This window comes from Aythya marila (genome assembly GCF_965140915.1).
Source record: "Aythya marila genome assembly, chromosome: 13".
Taxonomy (NCBI): domain Eukaryota; kingdom Metazoa; phylum Chordata; class Aves; order Anseriformes; family Anatidae; genus Aythya; species Aythya marila.
In genome coordinates, this window is record NC_139054.1 from 17,458,376 (window position 1) to 17,482,375 (window position 24,000).

At 40.7% G+C, this 24,000-nt stretch overlaps 2 protein-coding genes across 2 annotated transcripts in view; both read right to left on the minus strand.

Annotated features, from left to right (window-relative positions):
- Positions 1–3,202, minus strand: part of ALG13 (ALG13 UDP-N-acetylglucosaminyltransferase subunit) — a gene marked incomplete at its 3' end in the record, with an annotated part of 30,820 nt that extends 27,618 nt beyond the window's left edge. The window contains exons 1-4 of the mRNA XM_082771117.1: positions 3,082–3,202; positions 2,726–2,888; positions 2,377–2,515; positions 473–574 (exon numbers count right to left, since the gene is read on the minus strand). Coding sequence (XP_082627243.1) covers positions 473–574; positions 2,377–2,515; positions 2,726–2,888; positions 3,082–3,162 — 485 coding nt within the window. The 5' untranslated portion in view covers positions 3,163–3,202. The remainder of the gene's footprint in view (positions 1–472; positions 575–2,376; positions 2,516–2,725; positions 2,889–3,081) is intronic.
- A 20,264-nt stretch (positions 3,203–23,466) lies between these two features.
- SERTM2 (serine rich and transmembrane domain containing 2) lies at positions 23,467–23,745 on the minus strand (the record flags this gene model as incomplete). Its single annotated transcript, XM_082771145.1, has 1 exon — positions 23,467–23,745. One exon carries the CDS (start codon positions 23,743–23,745, stop codon positions 23,467–23,469), a length of 279 nt encoding a protein of 92 aa, XP_082627271.1.
- Between the last annotated feature and the right edge of the window lie 255 nt (positions 23,746–24,000).

The following is a 24,000-nucleotide window of genomic DNA, read 5'->3' on the forward strand; positions in this document are numbered from 1 at the left end:
ATCTCTTTCTTGCCTTATCAGCAACTCTTCTAGCATGGATGCGTTTATATTAGCAAATGAAGGAAGTAATCCAGAAGTCCACATTTGCTGCTTCTTCTAACACGTTTTCAGTTATTTCAAGCAAACAGTTTAACGACACCTCCTCCTTCCATCATGCTAGCTGCTTTCTCTGTATGACTTTGTTTGTCACAGGTCATGCCATTCATGACTCATTTCAATAAAGCTGAAACTAAAGTCAATTCGGAGTTCATACTTACCCCACTTGTTTGCATTGTGCTCTTTGATGCGTTAAGCTAGATTACTTTGTACTGGAACTAAACAGGAAACCATCTTGATATTAACAGGCATTTTCTTTGAGTAAATATAAAGAATTTGTCCCAGTTGGTGGAATCTTTAAGCACGGAAGATCTCACTAGGAGAGCAGAAAGGTTTTATTCTGGTATTTTTATTCCTCAGAGCTGTTTATTCAAACCCAACAACTTTATCCAAAAACAAAGCAAACTTTTCTGGTTGTCCAGGAGGAAAAGGTTTCAAAGTTGACAAGTCCATTGACTGCAATGTTTCCACAAGAGTGCTGTAAAAACAGACCAAAACAAAATACAAAAAATATTAATCCCAAAGGAGATATTTTCTTCACACAGTTTTCTTTCTATTCATGCATACTTTAAGACTGACACAAAAATAAGGACATATTCTGAAATGAGAACAAGGCCCCACAATCCAATGGGCTCCAACTTTTACCATCTTCTAGGCAGCACTGCTGAGAAAATAATTTCAACTTACATCACAGCTTTTACGGGCCAGCTCAAGCTCTAACATTTTAGTCTTTTGTAGCTGCAGTGCTGGGAGGCTGAACAAGGCCTCAGAATCTTCACCATAAACCATGTCAGAAAAATTCATCCTACCTGAACACATGGCATAGTTCTCTGCTCAGCACATAGCCAGAAATAACAGTTAGATCCATCTATTAGCTTTCTATTATCACACTGCAAGTAAAGCTCAAATGTCAGGTACTGTTCAACAAAAAATAAAATTCCTTACTGTTGCCGAACTTGTCAAAAGCACTAAGATAATAAGTTTAAGAAACTTGCCCAATATAAATGTATGTCAGGCCTATTCTTTTCAGAAGGCTCTCATGAAACATGCAAAAATCCTATTTGCAGGGCAAAGGAACAAGATACAGGCTAAATAATGTGAGTTGCATTTCCTCTGCCTTCAGTTAATCTTCAGGTCATCTGTTATTTACAGAACACAATGAATCATAAGTAAGCATTAATAAAAAAGAGAAAACAGCAAGATATAGTCAAAACTGGGATAGAAAATGAAACTAACACGAGCCAGCATAAATAAAAACAAAAGGATCTGTATTTTTTTTTTCCTGAAATGACAGACAGTCTGTGAAACTCCATGTCAAAGGATGTAATGGATTCAGAAAGTTGGGTTAAAAGGATAACCCAAGTAAGTCCTTGGAATACAGACACATTTAGAGTTACTAACCATACAGCATCTTAGCATAGTTTATAGTTTAGTGGTAGGCTTTATAGTTCTATGTTAATGTTGGACTTGATGAGCTTAGAGGTCTTGTCCAACCTTAGCAACTTTATGATTCAGATCCTCCCCAATTCAAAGTAATTAACAGTGTTAGAGGGAATGTAATATAAGCAAGAGCCGTAAGTTCTCGACCTGCATGTGATTACTGCAGACAGGATATTAAAACTACATGGTCTCCTGATCCTTATCAGCAAGGACACTTATGGTTTTGTTCCCCCCCCAAATACCCCAGATAGTTACATTTTCCTTATGTCAGTGCATCTGTGCAGTCAACTTTCAGACAAGGGAAGTCTACACGGTGAACAATGAAATGGAGAACTAAGTCTGCAGGGAGCAAGTTACTTCTTATGGCTTATGGTTTTGAACTGATGGTCTAGTTTGTAGTTATTTCTAAACTTTTATAAATAATTAAACAAAAAGTAAGAAAAGGCAGAGAAGAGAAGTTATTAAGTTCTTCTAGGGTGGACCTGACACTTCCAAATTCAACTACTTCTACTTGGTTTAAACTGCTGTTTGTCCAATCTGAAAACATGTGCTCTCAAAGCAATAAATTAAAAGGACTCTTGGTCAAAAAAATTGAGAAGTTTGGAAGATAAACCAACAAACATTAACCTATCCACTATGGAAAATGTACCCTGAAGATAAATAGATGAGCAGCTCTCTGAGATCCCTGCCCAGTTAAGAAACTTATTGTGGTACTTAGTGAATGTGATTTTGTTACAGAAAAGGATGCAAGTTTTCATGTTACAGTCTCAATACTGTAATAACAGTGTTATGGTGTTGAGCACTGCTTGTTCAATCTGGACAGCTGCAATGTCTCCGTACCTGCAGTTACAATAGAGGACGTGTCCATCTCTGTGAAGCTGCTTCGCCAGCTCGAGCTGATGGTTGTCCATCAGCTTTTCATTTATTACCACCAGGAGCGGTTTTCCTTCCTCTAGAGTCTCCAAACAGCTACCTGCACCTACAGGAGAAGCAGAAAACACTACGAGCATTCTCACCGACTGATGAAGCATCACTGAAGCACGAGACACTCCTGAAGGTGACCATTTCACCTGCACAGCTCTAGCCGGGGACCTTAACATCCCACACCAGAGACGGGCACACATCACTCGCCCACGGTTTACCTCCCCCGAGAGCACAAGGCAGGCAGCCCGCGGGCCTGCAGGTCTACCTGCGTGGCTGATCACCAGGTCGGCCCTCCGCAGCTCCTCGGCCAGCGACTCCTTGAAGCGGAACACGTCCAGCGCCGGGGCCGGGTCGCGCCGCGGGGCCGGCTCCAGCGCCCCCCGCCCGATCTGCAGCACCAGCCGCTCGCAGCCGCGGCTCCGCAGCACCTGCAGGGGGACGGCCGGGAGGGCTCAGGTCGCACACCGGGGCTCCCAGCGGCTCCCAGTCGGGCACAGGGCTGCCGCCCCCTCCCCTCCCAGTCAGTGTCAGCGGGCGGGCCGCGCTGAGGCGCCGCAAGGCCGGCCGTGAGGGGACAGCCCCCAGCCCCCACCCGCCCGCCCGGGCTTTCCCCCGCCTCACCCGCATGGCCGGCGGGGAGGAGACGGCCGCGATCAGCTCGTCGAAGCTGGTGGTGCCCACGGTGACGAACACGGACTTCATGGCCGCCCGCGGGGCGCCTCAGCGGCGGGCAGGAGGCCGCCAGAGAGCGCTGCGGAGCCCGCCGCGGCGCTCCTAAAATGGCCGCCGCCATGAGGGGTGGCCCCGCGCCGCCCGCGCCCCTTGCGCTTCCAGAGGAGTGAAGGGCACGGGTAGGTGCGACTTACAAAGGGGAAAAAAATCTAAAATGTTTAAAAAGGATTCAGTTCTGTAAGTTTTTTTTTTGTTTGTTTGTTTGTGTTTTTTTTTTTTCTTCCCCTCCACGTGTTGTTTTAGCAATAGCGGGGCCGAGTCACTGTAACAGACATCCTGACTGGTGCTGGGTGTGCTTACAAGCTGCCACTCCCGTACCACAGCCACAGCCACATTTTCTTTAAAGGCTGTTATAAATGGCTCAGTCTTCAAAATAGGACTATAATCAAAGTTTATAATTTATTAAAGGAATAGAGGTAAGCAAACAGCGCTGGGTGCGCTGGGAGTCTCTGCTCCACCAAGACAAACACCAGTTACATCAAGCAGCTGATTTTTATGCTCCTAGGCTAATACATATTAATTACTACTTCTAAAAAAAAAAACAGCGTTGTTATAATTAGTTTCCTGAATCCAAACTCTCCTACTGGAGCATGTGTATCAATCAGTCTCCGGTGGTCCCTCTGGGGGTCTCTCGTGCTGAAGGCTCATAGTCTTCCTCCCTCTTGTCCTTCTCCTTTGTCCAACTTGGCTGAATGTCAGAGACTTGTGCAGTGTCCCCTGCAAGCTTTGTCTTTTAGTCGTTCTTCAGCTTTCCCCGTCTCCTTAATCTTCTGGCCAGATATCAGAGACTTGCATAGTGTCCCATGCAATAGTCATAATAGTTAGCAGTTATTCTGAAACTCCCCAGATATCAGAGACTTCAAGGAAAAGCCTACAAATGCATTTCCCTTCAAGCTCTCTATTGACACGAATTGCTAAAACATTCCTTTGCAAGATACGAGAACTATATACATTAACCACTCCGGTTCTCTTAGACTTGTGGTTATACAAGGGTATGTATGACAGAAGGTCACATTCATCATACCATGCGGCCCTAGCATTGTTCCATATTGACACAAATCAGATGAACATATTTCACAAGGCTGTCACTGACATGAACTAGGATTACAGAGGTTTATCCACCTTTCCCATAACGCTGCCTTGTTTCAAGGACAGCTGCCTTTGTACTTTGCTACTGTCCCTTTTCTCTTGCTACTGTTTCATTCAGTTTCCTTCCCAGATTTCCCTGTGTGGTAAGAAGGAAAGTGTCTTCCAATGGAAAACAAATCACCAGAAGGAGCTAGATTTAAAGAGCCATTTAGTTCGTAAAAAGGTGTGATTATACGCACACACACACCCCTATATATTTGAGAAAATACCAAAATGGCCTTTTCTTAAATGGCTTTTCTTCACAAAAACTGATTAATCCAGGAAGCTTGGTTAATGCAGCTGTAAAGCTTCTGGAAGTTGAACTGTACTTGCTATTGACAGTTTGTCCTTTCTTAGCTCCCTCAGTAAGTTTACCACTGCTTTGGAAGAAGTGAAGTCTGATAGTTTGATTCTCAAAATTGAAGTTGCCTGCTAAGAAAGCATTTCTAGAATGACCACACTAAAACAAATATTGCTGCAAATATTGGTGTAAGTGAGGGCTGGAACCTGACAGCACACACTGCAGTGACAGGCTGCCTTCCCAGCTGGAGAGCTCAGGCACCATGGGGAGTCCTGGGTGTCAGACACTGGTGAAAGAAACAGCGTGAAGTCCCAGGAAAGAAAACACAACAAAATGCTCTCAGGGGAACCATTTCTGAGCTTGCTATTAATGAAGAAAACATGAGGTATCTAGGGCAGACAGACTAGAACAGACACAAGGAAAACAGGAAACTACAGACTCAGAAGCAAACAAACAAAAAACAAAGATTCTATCACTGGCTTCCACTGACATTTTACCTGTCTGAGGTGAGCAGTTCAGTAGGTTTTTGCTGAACTGGTCACCTCAGCCTATTAAGCAGGGGAGAAGTCATATCATTACAGAGCAAACGCATGGCATGCAAGCCTACCTTCAAATGACTGAAGGCAGGAGCAAATTGCACACATCTCAATGAGTGCGCTTGGGTAATTTTTGCCATGTGGAGACCCTTCCACTGATACCACAGCGACTGGGCAAGATGGGAAACAAGGAAAAAGAGGCAAATGTGGTTTGAATGCTGCAATTTATGTTCTGCTTTTATAGAGCAGACCCTTAATAATTTTGGCTATGTACACTGTCCCCCCAAAATCACAGACACTGGCAGAGACAAATCTGTCAGAGGAGCTGAAAATGTATATTATGTCCTGATTGCAACTCAGGGAAAAAAATAGAAGCAAAATTGAAATCAGGGCTAGGAGCTGTATCCTCCTGGTTTCTTTTCTCACTCTGCCACTTACCAATGGTAACACCTCTGGGAGGTGATCTTTTCTGTTTATCCGCCTGCAAGGCAGTGTTTAGCAATTTATCGCCTCTAAAGAATCCTGTGGAGGTGATTATATTAATGTGTAGAGAATTAAGACATTTAAAAGTCCTCACTTTCATTTGAAGCCATTGATTATTTTTTTTTCCTCCTACCCGCCTTTACTTGATCCTTTGAAAGGTCATCATTGAATACAGGTAGGTTTTCCCTACTCCATATTGCCTTTTTTTCTAAGCACACGTCTTTCTATTTCAGGCTGTTCTTACTACCATCTTAAGAAGACTGATGAAAAACACCTTGAACAAACGCATGTCAGCTCCCTATGGGATATGATCCCAAGAGCCAGGGAATCAGGCAGGAACTGAGATGAAAGATGAAAGCTTCTTCTGAAAACAATGCTGTTCATTGCTAAACTGCATTATATCAGTTGTGAAGATGAAGTCACTGGTAGATTTATTACGTCAGGTACATTTTCCCTTTGTGATGAACATCCTGTTGGGGAGGGAGAAGGGGAGAAAGAGTGTTTTAGACTCACTAACACCACCATTAAATCTGTTAAAATAGTCTTGTCCACTGAAGGCTGGGATAATCCGTTAGCAGTTGCACAAAACTGAACTGACAGTTTTCTCAAGTGTAACACATTGTGTAATTCTACAGAAAGAAGCTACTCAAGTTAAACACCTAAATCTATTTATTCCCTGAATTAAGTTTAATAGATGAGGTCACAGTTGTATACACTGCTGAGCGTTCTAAGAAAGATGCAGAAAGATCTAGCTATCCTGAGGATACCTCTGATTGCCATGTTAATGGATCATTCACAATGCTCATTAGCCCCCTGTTGCTTTCATTTAGCATAATGAGCCACACTAAAATTTATTTATTTTTTGATTAAAGCAAATGGTGCTGACAGCAGACACGGGGGAAGGGAAGGGTATTTTATCTTGAGAAACACATTGTTAAGCAAAACAATAATCAGCCCAGAGTGCACAGGGCCTTGGTGGCACCAATCGGCCTCACCCTGCTCTTACTGCTCTCCCCCAGGCAAAGCAAGTCCAGCACCAGGTGTGGTCTGTGTGATTCAAGCCAGGCAACGACCTCACCAGGAAGACACAGACCAACAGCTCCAGAAAAAGGCAGGTAGAGCAGCAATGGGACAGGTCCTATCAGCAGTCTAGAGACCATCAGGCAAGATAACAAGACACTTACAAGTTCAATCCAGGAAACCCAAACTGTAATTCAGGAGTAAAACTATCTGCACCTCCCTGTCTTCACTTAAAGCCTCAGCTTAAAGGAAGCCCCTTGCACATGCACATACACACACTGCCCCCCAGCAAAGGGCAGGTGATAGAAGCCCCAGGTGATGCAGGTCAGGGCAAGTAAGACCTAATTAGTGCAGCTGGGGTCCTGGCAACTGCTGAATAAGTCAGGCTTTGGAGTGAAAGTAAGAATGGTAAAGTAGCAGGTGGTTCAGAGATGAGTGTCAACACATCTGTAAACCTTTCTGAGAAAAGGTAGGGATAGGATATTTGAGTTATTTTTAAATAAGGATAGAATTTAAATATATTGGATATATTGGAGTGTTTTCCTGTCTATATCTTTTTTTTTTTTTTTTTTTCTTCTATATATATATATTAGGGTAGGTTACTGTAGTTCAGCAATTGCTTGTTTGTAATTAAGGCTATGTAGCTCACCAGGTGCATGCTCTTGCCCTGCCCAAATGAAAAATAAGCCTCACCATGGTGAGGTAAGTCAACATATTCATTCTGCAGTTATAACAAGTTTAGAGTTATTGTCACCGTTCCTTGCCTGTGATTTCACTTTCAGCCATCCACTAGTAACTTAAAGTTCCTTTAAAGCAAGGGCCTCTCAAGAAAACATTGTATGCTATGAGCAGCATGTTGTTCATGCTTTTACTATTTGCCCTGTCAAACTCCAATAGTAGAAAATGTGTATTTAGTGAATTGAAAACATTTTGAGTAGTCTTTCTAATCCTCAAGTGAGAGAGAAACTGCAATGCAGACTGCAGAGTACTGTGAGTTACATTCCTATATCTAGGTTTGCTCTACTTATTAATGTTTAGATACGGAAAACTTTTTTTTTTTTTTTTTTTTTAGCTAATGGTGGTACATTCTAAAATCTGCTCAATTATTCTTGACAATGCTTTAGGGTATATTCACAAATTAAATGAAACTATGGACGTTTTAGGAGAATAACCTGTTAGGTAAGAATAAACCCGTGCATCTCAAGAAACTGAAAAAAACAAACCAAAACAAATCACTCATCCTCTCTTAATCTTAAGAAATTCAGAATAATTTCTGTCCTCAAAGCACTGCTCTTCACCTTCCAAATGTAGAAGACCTGATTGCGTAAGAGCACAGTGCTTCAAGGACAGCTGACCATATTCAGCGGTTTGCAGAAACAGACCTTATGTCACCAGCCTGTCAAATAGCATCTGTCTCCAGTTTTCTCAGTCAAAAATGTCCAGGAGTGAGTGCCTGTAAGGACAGGGAGTCCTTATGCTGAATCACTTTTGAATTACCTTGTAGAAGATGTTATATGCAGTTTTGTTCAAGATAAGGGTTAAAACCGCTACTTTTAAAATGCAGCATGTTTAGGATAATGGTGCATTGGGTTTTGCATTTGCTTCCATTGCTTTTTGTTGCACAAGTGCTACAAGTGCTGAATTTCACTTTTATGGGACTCTGTTTTGCTCATTTGCTTTCTAGAATGAAGATAATTCTGAAATTGCTGAAAGAATTTCTGAGGTATAGAGAAGCTCTGTGTGATTCCAGCCTGGTATTTTCAATGTGTCCCTGAAAAGTTAGTGTCTTCTGCAGTTTGTTCTCCCAGCATCATGCTGTCTAGGGACTAGAGGGAAAAATACTATTCACAGATAACATTGCAGTGACTTCACTTTGGAGTTTTCAATTGAGCGATGGAGGATACGCTCCTCTTGCACATTGAATTAGGCTTGTTAGGGTAGTCTTAAACTAAAAAGGAAAAGGAAAGATATCCATTATGGGATTAACCCCATCCTCATTTGTACCTGCTGAACATGCGTAGCATGTATGTAGAAGTGCTTATTTTCTGGTCCATGAGAACTACAGATCGTTCACACAATGAGATATTTGGAGATGATCCCTGCAGTTCTAAGGCAGTTAAAGATCCTGTAACCCAGAGTGGGTGTTGTGCTTTGTTCCTGGGTATTCACTCCCACCCTGCCCTTGTGCTTTTACAGGTACTCATACAACCACACAGTCATCCAGCTCAGAGAGTTGGTCTGACAGAAATGTCATTTGTTTGCGGTTACATCAGTTGTCTGAGTTGCACAAACATAAGAAAAAAGGCACAATTGTGTCACCTTGGACTTAGATAGGTACAATTCCCCAGTATTTAAGCTGTTGTTCACCTCTTCCTTGCCATTAGTAGCTGGGATTGTATTCTGCAAGCCACGTGGTTCAGGCAGTGAGTGACCATTGCCTTTGGGACAGAGCTTGTGTGAACCAGTCCCCAGCTTGGGCTGAAGAGTCTCTGTGGAGCTAGTTGTTTCTCTCCAGGATGCGTGTACTGAGGGGATGGAGGGTCTTTATTCAAGAAATATGGGCTCAAACTGACATAATGTAGTCAAAGACCCAAGAGAGAAGTTTTGAGAAGACTAAAATGGAAAATAAGTTCCTCTGAGAGCTTTCATCCATCTGTGCTTTATATGGTATAATTTATGTTCTGGTATTGTCTTCCCATGGCAACATCTGGGCAAAAAAATGAAGATGACCTGAGTGCAAGCTGGTTTTTGTTAAGTGAGAAATGATGTATGCTTTCTTTGAAATGTTTCTTGGTTTCTTTTGATGGCCCAGTTTTGAGCACTGTCTCTTTGTGTTCAACTCAACTTGCCACAGTTTGCCCTGAAAGCTCCATAATTATATTACTCAGGAGTAAGAAAATGCATGAAAATAAAGTAGTCAGTTCAATTCTTGGTTTTTGGAAAATGATACTGCCCTCAGGTTGCTCTTGAGGGCTAAAGACTAGTCACAACTGCCACAATTAAATTTTGCCAACTCCCAAAATGCATGAGCTGAAGACACTGTAATAAATAATGAAGAAATCATTTGAAAAAAAAAATACACCAACAGAAAAGTAAATAAACCTCTAAGCCTGAAAAGTCTGATTTTCTTTGAGGGGAAAAAATACGAGTGATTGGTTAATTAAAACCACAAACGTGCCTTTCCTTTGCTTTGTATTTTGTGCACATGTTGGTTCTCCTTTTGGCAGCACTGCAGTGGATCACATGAGGCACAAGAGAGCAATTGGATTTCTCCCCACTAAATTTACATGTTCAGTTGGTAGTACATTATGTTTCATTCCTTTTTACATATTTATGAATTGGCAAAATGAGTAAAGATGGCTTTACTCCTGTTTCTAGTTGGCTTTATATGCATTTGAACTGAAAAAATGTCCACTTCCTTTTCCTCTCTCATTTAGATATAGTGCTGTCCCTGTGAGGAATGGTATTTCTGTTACTGAGGGAACCGTCAAAATTAGATGGAGAATATTTTGGGGAATAATTCCTTCATATTAATGTGATTCAGAGATGCTTGGTCTGGGAAAATGACAGAGGAGCATTTGTCAAGCAAATTTAAATGGTATACTTTGAAATATTTCATCACAACATTTCAAATTTCATTTGAATTGTCTCTTTGTGGATTTCTTATTTCACAGTGGGGTTTGTCAGCCTATGTATACACAAGGGCGTAGACTGGCAACAGTAAAGGGGATGTTAGATCACCTCTTCCTCAGGGCTGACTAGCAGAAGGCAGGCACTGGAGCGGCATAGAAGAGCTGTGTCCACTTACCAAATATCTCACATTTGAGGTGGGATGCTATGGCTTAGCTAGAATGAGTGTTATATCAGTCCATGATCTGACTACTCTCGCAGATTTTTTCTGAATTGTGTGCTATTTGATAGCATACTTTAAAAGCCCAGGTTCTGGATTTTTAAATGATTTTTAAGGCCTTATGCTTCTGGAGAGGAGACTGAAAAAATAACTCAACTGAATCTTAAGGTCCTGAAGACTAGCACGTACATAATATTTATTACATATCGATAACTATGTATCCTCTTATTACTACCATTCTACTTTGTTTTTACAAATGTCATGATTCTTTGAGACCTGATGTTTGGAAGTTCAGGGCTTACTAATTCATGAAAGTAAAGTGCTGCTGGCCTCTGCCCTGCACATGAAGCAGGAGGTTACCTTTATACTTGGATATAGCACAGACTCTGTTTCAATCCTTGTTATATGAAGTGTGGCTCAACTGATTTGTACCAGCTGTGGAGCTGGATCTTTACTGACACTTGATGCCTTTGCTAGGTTTCTGTCAAGGATAAAATACTTGCATTCTAGAAACAGAAAGTGGACTTCATATCAAATAAATTTTCTCAAAGCTGGTAATTTCCAATGAGCACTGAGGACGTTTGGGAAATTGTAAAGGAAATAATTTGAAGAATGGTTCCAACACAGGCTGGTGTGCAGACATAGGAGGGAGCCTGAGGTCTGTTGCAAGGAGCATTATCCTGGCTGTGAAGGCTCGATGTGGTGATGTCTCTTGGCAACTGGTCTCTTCAGCTTCCCAGGGAACCTCCACTAGTGACAGCCTGGCACTACTCCTTGCTGTCTGTGGAAAACACACCCTGCTATTTCTGCCCCCTAGCTACCAGCAAACACCTTCACAGCAATCCACTGTGTGAATGCTTTGCTCTTTCATATTCCTGCATAATCCCTCTGACAACCAAATCTATTAAAATTCATTTTCATCCAGGCAAATCAGACTCAAATCAATTGAGCTTTGTTCTCTGAAGGCAGATTGCTCTGGTGCACATGCAATCAAATCCTGAGGTGGCCTTGCATGTATTTTTACAAGCACTGAGATACGCTTTGTGTTTCAATTATTCTTTTTGATGCACAGTTTTGAAGGGAATTTAAATATTATGCTCAAGTAAACAGTTTCAGATCTTTGGGAAGGATCTCCAAGTGAATGGTGTTCTGCCCTTTTCCCAGCCAGCACCAACAGTATAGGTACATAAAAATGTCTGTCCTCACCACGCAGCATAGAAATAGGAAAGGAGGTGGCCTGTGAACCCAGTTTAAATTTCACCTCCCTTGTGCTTATTGTTTTCAAATACCTGGCTCTCAGCAGCAGTACTTTCTGTAGGCATTTTGAATTGTGTTTCAGAATTCTTCAGGGATGCCTGAGTCACTCTACTGAATAAGTAAAAGGATTTTGGAAGGATCTAGACTAGCTGAATATACCGTACAGTGACTGAAAAGCTATTTTAATTCTGCCTAAAAAGAAAATAGAATATAGAAAAGCACGGGTATTGGGCAAACATGACCAGCAGCGTTCATGCCACTAGAGGGCTGCCTGCATACGCTGCATCAAAGAAATAAAAAGGCACCAAGCACGCAGGCTCATTTTCGCTTAGTCTTCCCAGCACATTGTATAAGCACCTTTGCATTTGCAATGCCTGTTTTTATCTCCTCAAGCTGGCTACCAAAACCAAAGTGAAATACTGAGAGCATACGACATGCACTGCCCGGCCCAACAACGGAGGTAGCCAACACAGCTCAGCATAAGGCCTCAAAGATCAGATTATGCCTCGTGCATCGAGTCTGCCTATTTTCAGCAAATTCCTTTTTCAAAGGAACTGTACCCTCTGCATCGTTCCCAAGCCTTTGCAACAAAGGCAGGGGTGCTAGCAGCAGCAACAGAGCCATGATTCATTAGCCTGTCATTTTTGCACTAATAAGATAATAGTTTATTATTTACAGGCTGTCTAGTTGCCTTGAGACATTTGGGATCAAAGTGGCCACTAGATATTTGCCAAAACCATTGAGTTCAACTTGGAGATTCTTAAAAAGCTCAGTCTGGGCCACCATTTTTTTGTTTGCATGTTGATATAGCAGTGAATTATACTGAGAAGAATCAATACCAGAAAAGTCTTTCTTTGCACGCATTTCCTGTTTATGGCCTTCTTTTTACCACCAGAAATGCTACAAATATTTTAGGCAGAGGCAAACCAGAAGGTTAATATTTTACAGTAAATTTCACAAAGATGTGAAGATAAAAAGTTTTGGCTTTTATTTTTTAATGTCCTAAGGACATCCTGTATGCAGAGAGAAGCATAACAGAGACATCTATTAATGTTTACAACTGGCAAACTGCTTTGAGTTTGTGTGCCTGTGTGATTTACAAATATATCCTCTTCCTTAGATACCAACATATGGTGAAAGCTTCCTTCAGGATTTCTTGCATCATAATTCCAGGATAACATTCATCTGTTAAGGATAAATAATCTTGCTAGAAGTCACTCAGAAATACTGGACCAGATTCATTCCAGGTGTAATATAACGGGCTTAGATCTAAAACAGAGCTCAGTGTTACATTTGGGAGAGTCATTATTGCTGCATGCACTAATGTCAAAACAAGGCTGTTTTGCATTATCTTGTCCCTGGAGAAAACATTACCGAACTCAGGATAGTCCTGTTTGCTTCACCTTTCAGCATAGTTACGCATGGCCACCTGTACTTCCATGTAAAATTGCCTTTTCCCTTTCCTTGATAAAACTAAGAGATGTTCAAATACAAAATGTGACTGTTCATTTACATAAGGCTTTGTGTACCAATGTTTCCTGTTAGTGGCACACTACAAAGTGCTGTTCTTGTCACTGAGCCATATTAAAACAGTGATTCATCGTTAAAGAAATCGGTCCAAATGAAAGGCCTTGGTTTTGGTTTGTCTGATATTTAAGTATATCACAGATTGGGTTGACAGCTGAGAGTAGGCTCAGGTCTTAAATCAATCCAAAAGTGAGGTACAACACGCTTGGCAGAAGTACGTATCGGTCAACTTTTCTCTGCCTTGTTTGGAAGATATAACTATGAGGTTGAGAAAATTCTTCATACTTCACATCATGGCCCATTTCTAATCCTTTTGGTAATGGCTCTGAGCTTTGAGTGGAGGTGTAAGCAATTGGCCATCAGAAATTGGACTTGAGGGTACTTGCAGGCAGCTGGGCAACCATTATATAGAACTGCCTCAGGTTGCTATGTGACTGTGTTGAACTTGAGCCAATGCCTTTGCCACGAAGCAAATAAAGTTCCTTTTCTGTCCCTTATCAAGTTGATATAATTGCCTGACAGCACCCACAGTTGATGTAATTAGACTTCTGGTATAACTAGTAAAATAAGTTATTTTTTCTGAATGTAAGGAGCTTTGATGTTGAAGAAATGAATCGTATCTATGATCAAAAGGAAACATTTTCTGAAGCGGTGTCCCATTTGCCTCCACGGCCTTAGATTTCTGTCACGATGGGCAAAGTTACTCTGTTCGGGTTCTTGGAACTTGGAATTTTATTTTTTACTTTGTGAGGCAGTGACTTGGTGAGGATTCAAGTGAAATCTTCGTTGAGTCTGAGACTAGTATTACACAAGGTACTTCTGGGATATATTGTGAGTCCCTTAATGTTTTCTGTTTATGAACAGCCTACCCCAAGGTACTAATTAGCTCGCGGAATTGCATATACACAGAATACTATTTTGTTCTTCCATAAAAATAAATTCACGATTGAAGTGAATTTAACTGCTTGGCTAACTTGTGAGCATCCTGAATTTCTGAAAACAGCAAAGTAATGACAAACGTTTCTGAGATTAGTATTTTTCATCTGAAAATCTAGTTACACGTATTTGGTTATTTTTTAGTAACACTACTCCCCATTAATGGTTTGTTAGATGGAATAAAACAATCCAACTATTGTTTTTCTGCAAAGCCTGGCCTCAGCGACATCTGACTTTGGTGGTTAGTACCTTTGTTCTATAGTTGTAATCAACTATTTTCTTTGCCTGTGTACTATGTAGGCTGGAACACCTTATTTTGACATACAGATATGATTTGTGCCAGGTGAAGCATTTCTTTTCTTACTTGAGCTCAAAGATGACTGAACAAGGAACAGGGGGGCAAAGCATGTCTGGCTGAAATCTGTTGCTTCTGAATTTAAGCAATACAAATGCAACTTGTTCTAAATTTTCTTTGGGGCATTCTGTTTTTTCTTCAGACTTCTCAGACAGATGAAGTCTTGAGGATACTTGTGGGTACTAAGTATAATGACATATCAGTTTTAAACTGAACACTGTGCTTCAGAAGTGGCTGCAATAGGAGGAACCAGCATGATCTCCCTGGGTTTATATAACAAAAATGAACACCAATTACAGTGTAGTTTTTCCACTGGGACTTAGCCCATCATTTTGTCTAATTATAGCATGAATCCCACAATGGAGAAAGCCCTTCTTCTGTAAAGAACTAATTCCCTTTAGATATGCTAAAAATCTTAAGGAACTCTAATTATAATACATTTCTCAATAGATAGAGAGAGCCAGAGAGAGTCTGTGCCAGCCACTTACCACAGGGAAAAAAGAAAAAACAAAACAGAAAAGAGATAAAGGACTACCCTGGGAAACAAGGAGGGAATACGAAGTAGTTTGTATAAACTCCTTTCCTCCTTTATCTACGCTCTTAAGAAATACAATGACTTCTCTATGCCTAAAGGCATTAGTGTCAATTGAAAGCTGATAGATTTATTGACATATACTCAAGCAATAATGTTGAACTAGAGACTTGGGAAACAAATGGCCAAAACCAATTTTTACTATAATCCTAAGAAATATTGGGACACTCCAAACTAGCTTGGGTACCCAGACTGCCCAGTCAGCTTTGTGTTGTAACTTCTGTCACCAGACATGTTATATCACACAGTGGGTTTCCTGAGATAGAAAAGGGAAAAACTTCTGATTTCCTCACTCCCACTCCTATTTTTCAGACCAAGTTTCAGTACAGATTTGGTTGGGTTTCTCTAAACCTGAGATAGTTCATTAAACTGCATTAAACTCAGCTGAAGGTTATTCTAAAGACTGCTGAATGGCAAAAAGTCATCATAGAGAAGAGCTGCAAAGCTTCTTCAGCACAACAGAGGATGGTTATAGATGAGAATGGCAAAGAATAGGCTATAGTCACTCAGGGATGAGATAACCACATGTATGCATGTCACAAGACATCAGCTTATTTTTCTGATGTTCTGTTCAGAGTTTTTAAATCTGCAATATTTAATAAAGACAGTGTTTAACATTGAAAATGCCTAAAATATGCCTTCCCCAGCTGTCCAGTGTAATTGAGTCCAAACTCTTATTTTCATTCAACAGAAGGGTCTCATGTCCTTACTAACACTGAATGAAAGATCTTCCAGACTCACTTATGAGAAAGAACAAACAGCCTTCCCAGGAGGAGGAGGACTTCATGTTGTGTTTATTTACAGGTTGGTCTACTTAAAAAAAAAAAAAAGGGAAAAAAAAAAAAAAAAGATGATTACTGTTGAAAGATGATACCTGGGGAAGTGAAAACCCTGTATAGCTGGAACTAATCACCTGAGAGACAGACAATAGCTCTCACTGTTTCCTGTCCTTGGAGACATTTGTTTGCCATGTTTGTCTTTCCTTGAGGGGAACAACTGAGGTGATTTACACATGCACAAAGGCAAAATCTCCAGAAAGCAAAGTTTAGCAACTCAGAGGTCTTCCCATCTCAATAACCCCAAAATCAGAGCATGAAATAACAGTCCAGGAAAGCTGGTTGGCTTCTCATTTTACCTTTAAATTGCATTCAAAGAGCACAAAACTTTATTTAGATAATTTTTCGCTGACAATTTCCTGTGTTCTTTCTTAAGTGGTTGACACAGTGATATCCAAAGATAAATGGAAGGAAAAGCACATGGAGCAATCACAGACAAACCATGGACAGCTGAGTCGCATTTGCTGTACCTGGCCAAAATGCAAGGAACTGCTTGTTGAAAGAGAATTTCTCAAAGCAGGTTGTACTTATAAAAATAATCTCATAGTCAGTCTGCATTCCAAAGTCTTTGTCTGGCAGTGTAACATTGACTCTTTCGTTTGGTTTGGCTACTGCTGGTGTCTCAGAGTCTATTGCCTGCTGCGAGAGAGGTCACATTGCTCTAACAAATAAGAAATTACTACCCTCTGCAACCACACCATCCATTCTCAGCTGGTATGACTCTGCTTTATCCCCATAGAGGAGATGTATGAAGGTTTGTGCAGTTACTTGTGGTGGCTGATATGTCAAGATTAGCTAAAATCTAAGCAACCACAGGCAATGTACCAAAAAGATCATCTCTGCCAGTAAGAGAGTAATTGATTCCACAGTTGTTTTTGTTTCTGAGAGTGCCACTGTGTGGCTCTTCTGCCTGTTCTTGAATTCAGAACTGAATCATGAGTAAAACATACAGTGAGAGAAAGCTAAAGCCACACATCTGTGTTCACATCTACCCATAACAGACCTTCCTTTGCTTTGCATGTCTATTTCAAGGATTTCTGTTTGTGTTATGGATACTTGTGTGTCTGCATAAAATGGACGCTCTGAGCTAAACTTTTAATTGTAAGTATTTAGTGTGTATCTTACTCTGTTGGCTGCTCGTGAGGTGTGAGCCGTTTCCGCGATCTCGAGTTTCCTCAGCAGGAGAAAAAAAAGAGGCAATGATGCTGAACTAATCAGTATTCATAAAATGCAGAGGCTTATTCAAGCCTTTAATTGACAGGAGTGACACCAACTTTAAAGGTGTTGTCTACAAGCATTATGCCTGAACTGTGACTTGCTCATGGACAAGGAAGGCAGCTTTATAGAGAAGGGCCTTCAAGAAGACATCTGGTCCAACCCACTACCTCAAAGCCAAATCAGCTCTTCCTAATCTCTTTGTTATTTCTGTTGTCCAGCATGGGCACTGAAAACACTGAACTTCCACTAAAGCGATATTCATTTGGAGGTATTTTAACAATTCTAAACCAGGCAAAGTATATACTCTGTCAGGATATCTTTCCCAAATTGCTTTGCTGTGAGTTATTATTCAGCCTGATGCCAGCTGAGCTTGTCATGAGTGCTGTGCGGTGCCTCCTGCTAATGGAGATGCAAATCCTTACTGAGCAGTTTGAGGGTGGAGGTTAGTAGAGCAGCGGGGCAATGGTGTATCTGGTAGGGAATTGATGCATAGTTGTAAGTCAAACAAAGGAAAAGCAGCCTCAGTATTCTGATCACAGTGGCTCCTTCCAGAGCAGCTTGCAGTTGTGCATATGGCAAATATTGCTGTGCTGTATTTATTTGTCAGCTGTCCCTTCAGTGTTGGTTATGTTGTACAATAAACAGCTTTGAAATTCAGGATGTAACATGGCACAACCTTAGGCAAAATGAAAGGCATTCGGAATGCTTCTCTTTCCTTTCTCTGTTTTGCTGGATGCTTTCAACAACAGCAAGTCACATTTCTTTCCCACTAGGTGCCAACGTGAAGTAAGTGCGAACTGGTACACTGTTATCACCTGGACTCCATATGCTGACAAAGTCAGCACCAAAAGGGCTGTTCTGAGATTTTCCAAGCTGTGGAAGCATGAAAAAAATTTGTGAACAACAGCAAACCCACATCAGTTTGATTCTGTTGTGACAAGCTGTAAGATTTGCCAGTGAGCAGCCTCCTCCTGACTCAGATGCGAGCTTCCTGGGCCATTACCTCCTAGTCATGCCACAGCTATTTGGACAGGTTCCTGGTAAATTAAAGATTATGGAGTAACATTATAAAAAGTGCTGCACATTAACTGCAATGAGCATGAATTAGGTTGAATTAGGGTTGAATTAGTTTGAATTAAGGCAAAAGGAATAAAGTGGAGATCTTGTAAATTTTGCTTCAGCATTTGGCACCAAGGTCTGTGTTTTTCAAACTAGTATTACAGGTTCACATAGAAAAGTCATTTCATTGCTACCATAGTACTGGAAACACCTACCCATGAGTTCTGAGACAAAGACAGGGTTCTGATATGTGCATGATGTGTAAGGGACATGGGACGAATAGTGGGAAGGTGGTGCAAAATGTCAAAAAGCCTGTGATACATTCAAATCCAGCTCTTGGCTTTATGTTTTCCTGTAAGTGGAGTCCTACCTCCACACTCACTTGTCTACATAGTTCAAAGTCCCATTTGCTTCTGAATGTTGCCTGCCTTTTAAAGAAGAACTTGTCCATCTAAAGTCAGCTCACAAGGGTGCCTAGGGTACATAGGAACATCCCAGATAGGTGCTAGCTACGTGATCCTTCTGTAATGCTGGTAGGTATGTGTGTTCTTCATAAAACCACGAGTAAACATCAGCCAGTAGCTATTGAGGTGCAAGTGTTTCACGACTAGAAGAGGAAAGAACTTCAGGACAACAGCCAAGATTAAATAAGAGAAATTTCTTGCTAGCGGAGAGCAGATTTTAAGTAACAAAGAATGTTGCTGAGGTCTCATTTGACTTGCAGGTGCCTCTATGTTGTATCTTAATCGATTGCTGTTAAATGGGACTCTGTGAGTAGGACTTTGATCTTGAAGACAGGATTAATGTAGAGAGAGTCAGTTTCGGAAGTCTGTGGCTATTAGCTTGATCAAATTATACTTTGAAAATGGGTTAATAAATCTAGAGGAGAAGGAAGGGAGGGAAAGGTCTTCTGAATTATTCATAATTTGTTTCTCTGTTGACAAGTTTACATACAAATGAAATTCAGGTGGGAGAACAGAGAGTGTAATTTATTAATTACATATGAATTGGACAGACCTCTCCCTGTTACATCAAGATCTGCTTTCACAACTCAGCATTGCCTATGTCTGGACAACTTATTTATGCTATCTGATAAATCCAAGTTGTCAAAATTCAAAATCAGTATAGGATTGTTTTTCACACGTAGCATCGACTGTCCCCCATCCTCCGTTATCAAGGGACTGAGGGGAAATTTGCATATAGAGAATTTTAGAGATCAAGTGTGCAAGGAACCGATTTATCAGTAGGTTTTTTTTCTTTCTTTTTTTTTTTTATTTTTATTTTTTTTTCCCCTCCAGGGTTTATTCTTATATCTATGCTTACAGAATGAACTTCAGCAATTTTTCTGGTGTAGACAAGACATACAAGTAAGTTTTCATCATTGCTGACAGTTAAATGGATGTGTAACTTCACATCAATTTTGGGTTTCTATACTTTTTTTTATCTTATTTCAAGTAAAAGCAAAAAAATATCCTTTGGGGGGCCCAAAGGTCATAACTCAGCTGAATTATGCTGTTAGTAAAATTACATTCTTCTTTGCAGCCCTGTGAGGATATGATAATATAAGTTTATGTTTATATATTCTGACAGAAAATGAATATATTCTAAATACCATCCCTGTCTGCTCGGTATTCAAGGGTTTGTTAACGCAGGATAGTCATGAACATGGATAGAAGTCATGTGGATGGGATTACCCGAGCATAAATCCTGTGGCATATATGTGGTCTGCGGAGTTACACTGTAGTCAGAAAGTGTGGGAGGAGTCCTGATTCCTCCTGGACGAAATGCCCTGGGAGATTTGGGAGCGGAGGTGGTTTTCTGGTGCTTGTAGGTTTACCCTGACCTCACAGTCCCACCCCCAAGGAACAGGAATGCATATTTGCTGCTCCTTCAGAACAACAGGTGGCTGTCTTCCCCCACAGGTGCAGGATGGAGGAGGTGATGAATTTGCTAAATAGTCATATTTGTTTCCTGTCTAAATGGTAGCAAAGATGGGAGCAAACTGTCTTTGTTCAAGTAATAAGTACAAACACTGATAGGGGGTCTTCTTACAGAGATGCCCCCTGAGGCCAACAATTAATTTGAAATCTATGGCACCACCTGAGCCAATACCTGCACATAAGCTTTTCTCTCAGATCCACACATTGAGTGCATTCTGGAAATAGTACAGAGCAGTCAGTGACTCACCACTGATTGTAGTACAACTCCTTATTTTTGTAAAAATAAAAACCCAATTGACTGTTTCTAGCAGATGGGTAAGTGGGAAGGAAACAAACCGGTGGAGGGAAATGGTATAGATGTCACATCTACAGACCCAGAAAAATCCATGCAGAAGTTACAGTTACCATTCTTGTAGCCAAAGAAAGCCAAAGCCCGCTAAAGCCCACTCAGGAAACACAGAGCAAAACGCCCCAAGTCTTGTCTCAGAGGCACCATATCTTCAACTTTACGAATGAGAATGAAAAGGGCGGAAAGGCACACTTCTGTTTTTAAATGGGAAATGTAGGCTTTAAAATTTGCTAACATTGTGCAGACAAATGATGCACTCTGGGACTGTAGACATATCAAGTTGGAGTGTTTGAAATGGAGCTTTACCAAGGAAAATTTGCCATTTTTGTCTTAGAAGATAGGACTGCCTTCTTTAGTAGTGTTGTATAGAAATACGGTTTGCCTAATATATGATGTGATACAGTGTAATGATAGATCAAAATGATTGCTATTTTATTTACAATACATTTATTGAATGAGTTTTAAACAGTTACAGGTGTCTTCTGAATTAACAGAAGGCAAAAACCCAGTCCTGACACCTACTTTTAGGGGCTTTTCAGCTGACACCAGAGCAATCAGAATGCGGATCCCAGCTCCAATTCTGATACTATCATTTTCCACTAGTGGGCCTGATATTTTTTGTTAATATTTGAATCTGTCCTGCAGCTTCTTGGAAATAAAGCTTTTCTACAGATAGTTGTGCTGAAAGGTTAATGTGTTTTAGATGCTGATTTGATATGATAGTTCATTAATGATTCAAGTAAGCTATAGCTTTCAAATTGTGCATCAAGAAAATTGAGAGGCAAGCCAGATGTTGAGCCTGAGCTAGTCTGCACCCTGATGGCTGAATGCAGGATACATACCAGGCCATATGATCTGCATATGTTTCTGTTACACTTAAATGTCATTGACTAACTTAGTAGCCATCTGGCTTAGGTGGATTAATATTCAAATCGTCATCACACAGAATTTGGGCTCTTGTACAGTGCTGAGAGTAGCGTGAAGCCACCAGTATGGTTGTGAAGCCACAAGTGTGCTATATTTTCCTTGCACAGTCAATGTACTATTTCACAGATTAAACCTTATGTGGGGATTAATGGTGCTATTCAATATGAGGAAGCAGTTTTAAAATATCTTCATACTAAATACATCATTGAGAAAAAAAACTAGTCCTCCTCCCCATGGACCAACAGTATGTGGTATGGACGTTCCTTGCTGTTCTGTTCTCCCCACAGAACCAGCTAAAGAAGCCATGTTTCTAGTCCAAACAGCTCACAGACTTGTAAAGGTAAGCAAAGAACCAGATGTACACAAAGCATCTGAAAAACAAGTTTTTGTTACTATCACAAGTCCATGGAGTCAGTGTCATCTCTAATTTTAGCACTTTTTTTTTTTTTTTTTTTTTGTGGGGAGTGTACATTTCCCAGGCCTTTGGAGAGGAGGGAATTGGCAAAAAAAGTGCATAGAAATGTGGAAAGTACCAGAGGTATAGCAGAAACAATCTAATTTGAAGTTTTTCTGTAAGAGGTAGCAGCTCTTCCAGAAGTGACATGCCACATTTGATTCCATCTTTCCTATCCACAGAAATGAAGTCTACCTCTGTACATCTTTCATGGGTGAGAGCATTGGGTCAGGCTGTTGTTCCATAAATTTAAGTAATCATTTTTTTCCTCACTGTTCCAAACGAGCCACCAGGATATCTGAATCCAGCCCTGTCTTTCAGTGCTCAGTTTGCTTTCCATCTGCACGTTCCCTACTAGACTATGTCCAAAGCTGTTCACACTGTTCATTATTGTAGTGCCAGGTCCTGGCATTTCTTCAGCTTTCTTTGGAGGAAAACAACTAAAAAAAGCTTTGGAAGAACTGATATGTGTTTTGAGACAGAAAACCCAACATGAATATGAGAGGAAATTTTATTCTGAATTTGTGTCTGTTAAGAGAACAATGCCCGTTTGATTCACAAACTTTACACTGCATTTTAATTACTGAGTGATACTGGGAAGGCTGAAAGATACAAATGTGTCTGTAGTCAGCTCAGTGAATATAAAGGAGAGCAAGAAAAGAGAGGTAGGGTGTCTTTTAATATTTTTTCTCTCTTGCTGCTCATTTTCTGTGATGCTTTCTTTTTATTTTATACCTTTGGTAAAGTTTACTTTTATTTTCTTCTTTCAAAAGCGACATCTCTTTCTGATATCTGGGATGCAACTGCTCAATGTATGGTGTTTAATGTCAGAAACCAATAGATCCAGCAGGTGATGAACCATTTGTATACTTCTGAAACTCTGTTGTGCAAATCTGCCATTCAAGTGGAAAAAAAAAAAAAGGCAAAAAAAAAAAAAAAAAAGAAGCAGTTAAGCAGTTTAAGGTTTTCCTTCCTGAATGGGAGAAATGTCTGAGAATTTCTGAACCACTGACCATTTCTTTATGTGCTCTTCATTTGAATAGGCTTTTTGCAGTTACATCACTTAACTTTGTTGAGTCATCTCTTTTCACAGCCAAGGAATTTAAGGACAGAAAGATAGGTCACCAAATACAGGGTCCAGCACACGTTATGGTATGAATCTCTCTGTTTTCTATTTGTATATATATATATTTGCTGTCATTCTTGTGACTTTTACCATTTTCTGCAAGGACTTTTGGAGAGATATGAGTCTGTTGACAGCAGTAGGTTTCCATAATGTAAATTTTATTGAGGGTGTTGCACACATGTCGCCTGTAGTGTCAACAGCCAGCGTGTCCCAGCCAGTCAGTGTCTGAGTTGCATGACACTCACCAGCTGCTCTGTGCTGCTGTTGATGGTTGTGCAATAAGTTGTAGGGCTCAACAGGCACACAGAGATTCTTTCCACCCCAATTGTGCTGAACAAAATATGTTTTACAAACATAGAGCTTTCTTTGCATTGGGGTCTCTAAGTTGTAGGAATCCTGCTGCGCATTTCCACATCTGTGAACTGCTGAGCATTCTCAGTGCTCTCTGGAGATGTGGTGATGGGAGAAACAACGTGCTTTAGGCGCAAAAGCATGGTGAAAAGCAAAATGAGAAGGATAGCCAGAAGTGTTAAGAACAACCCCACGTAAATGTACAGGCTGGAGTATTTATCTGCTGTTGTGTCTACTTCTGTAGCCAGAGTTGGAAAGTGGACACGGCCAGTCAGGTTTCCACGGAATTTGAAATAAATCTCAGTCATCGCTCTCTGTCAGCTTTGGTCCATTTTCCCTATTTATTGTCAAATTTCGTGTCTTACCTCACCAGACTAAAAGCAGGTCAAGAGAGGAGACTTAGAACAGATGGCAGGACGTCTTCTCAGTAGAATTCAGCAAGGAATGCTCCATCTTCTTTGTCTCACAACTGTTTCACAGAGTTAAGCAGACTGCATGAGACGGGGCTCTGTAAATCATTTTTCAAGATGCTCTTACAATGATAACAGGCACAAAAGTTGTGT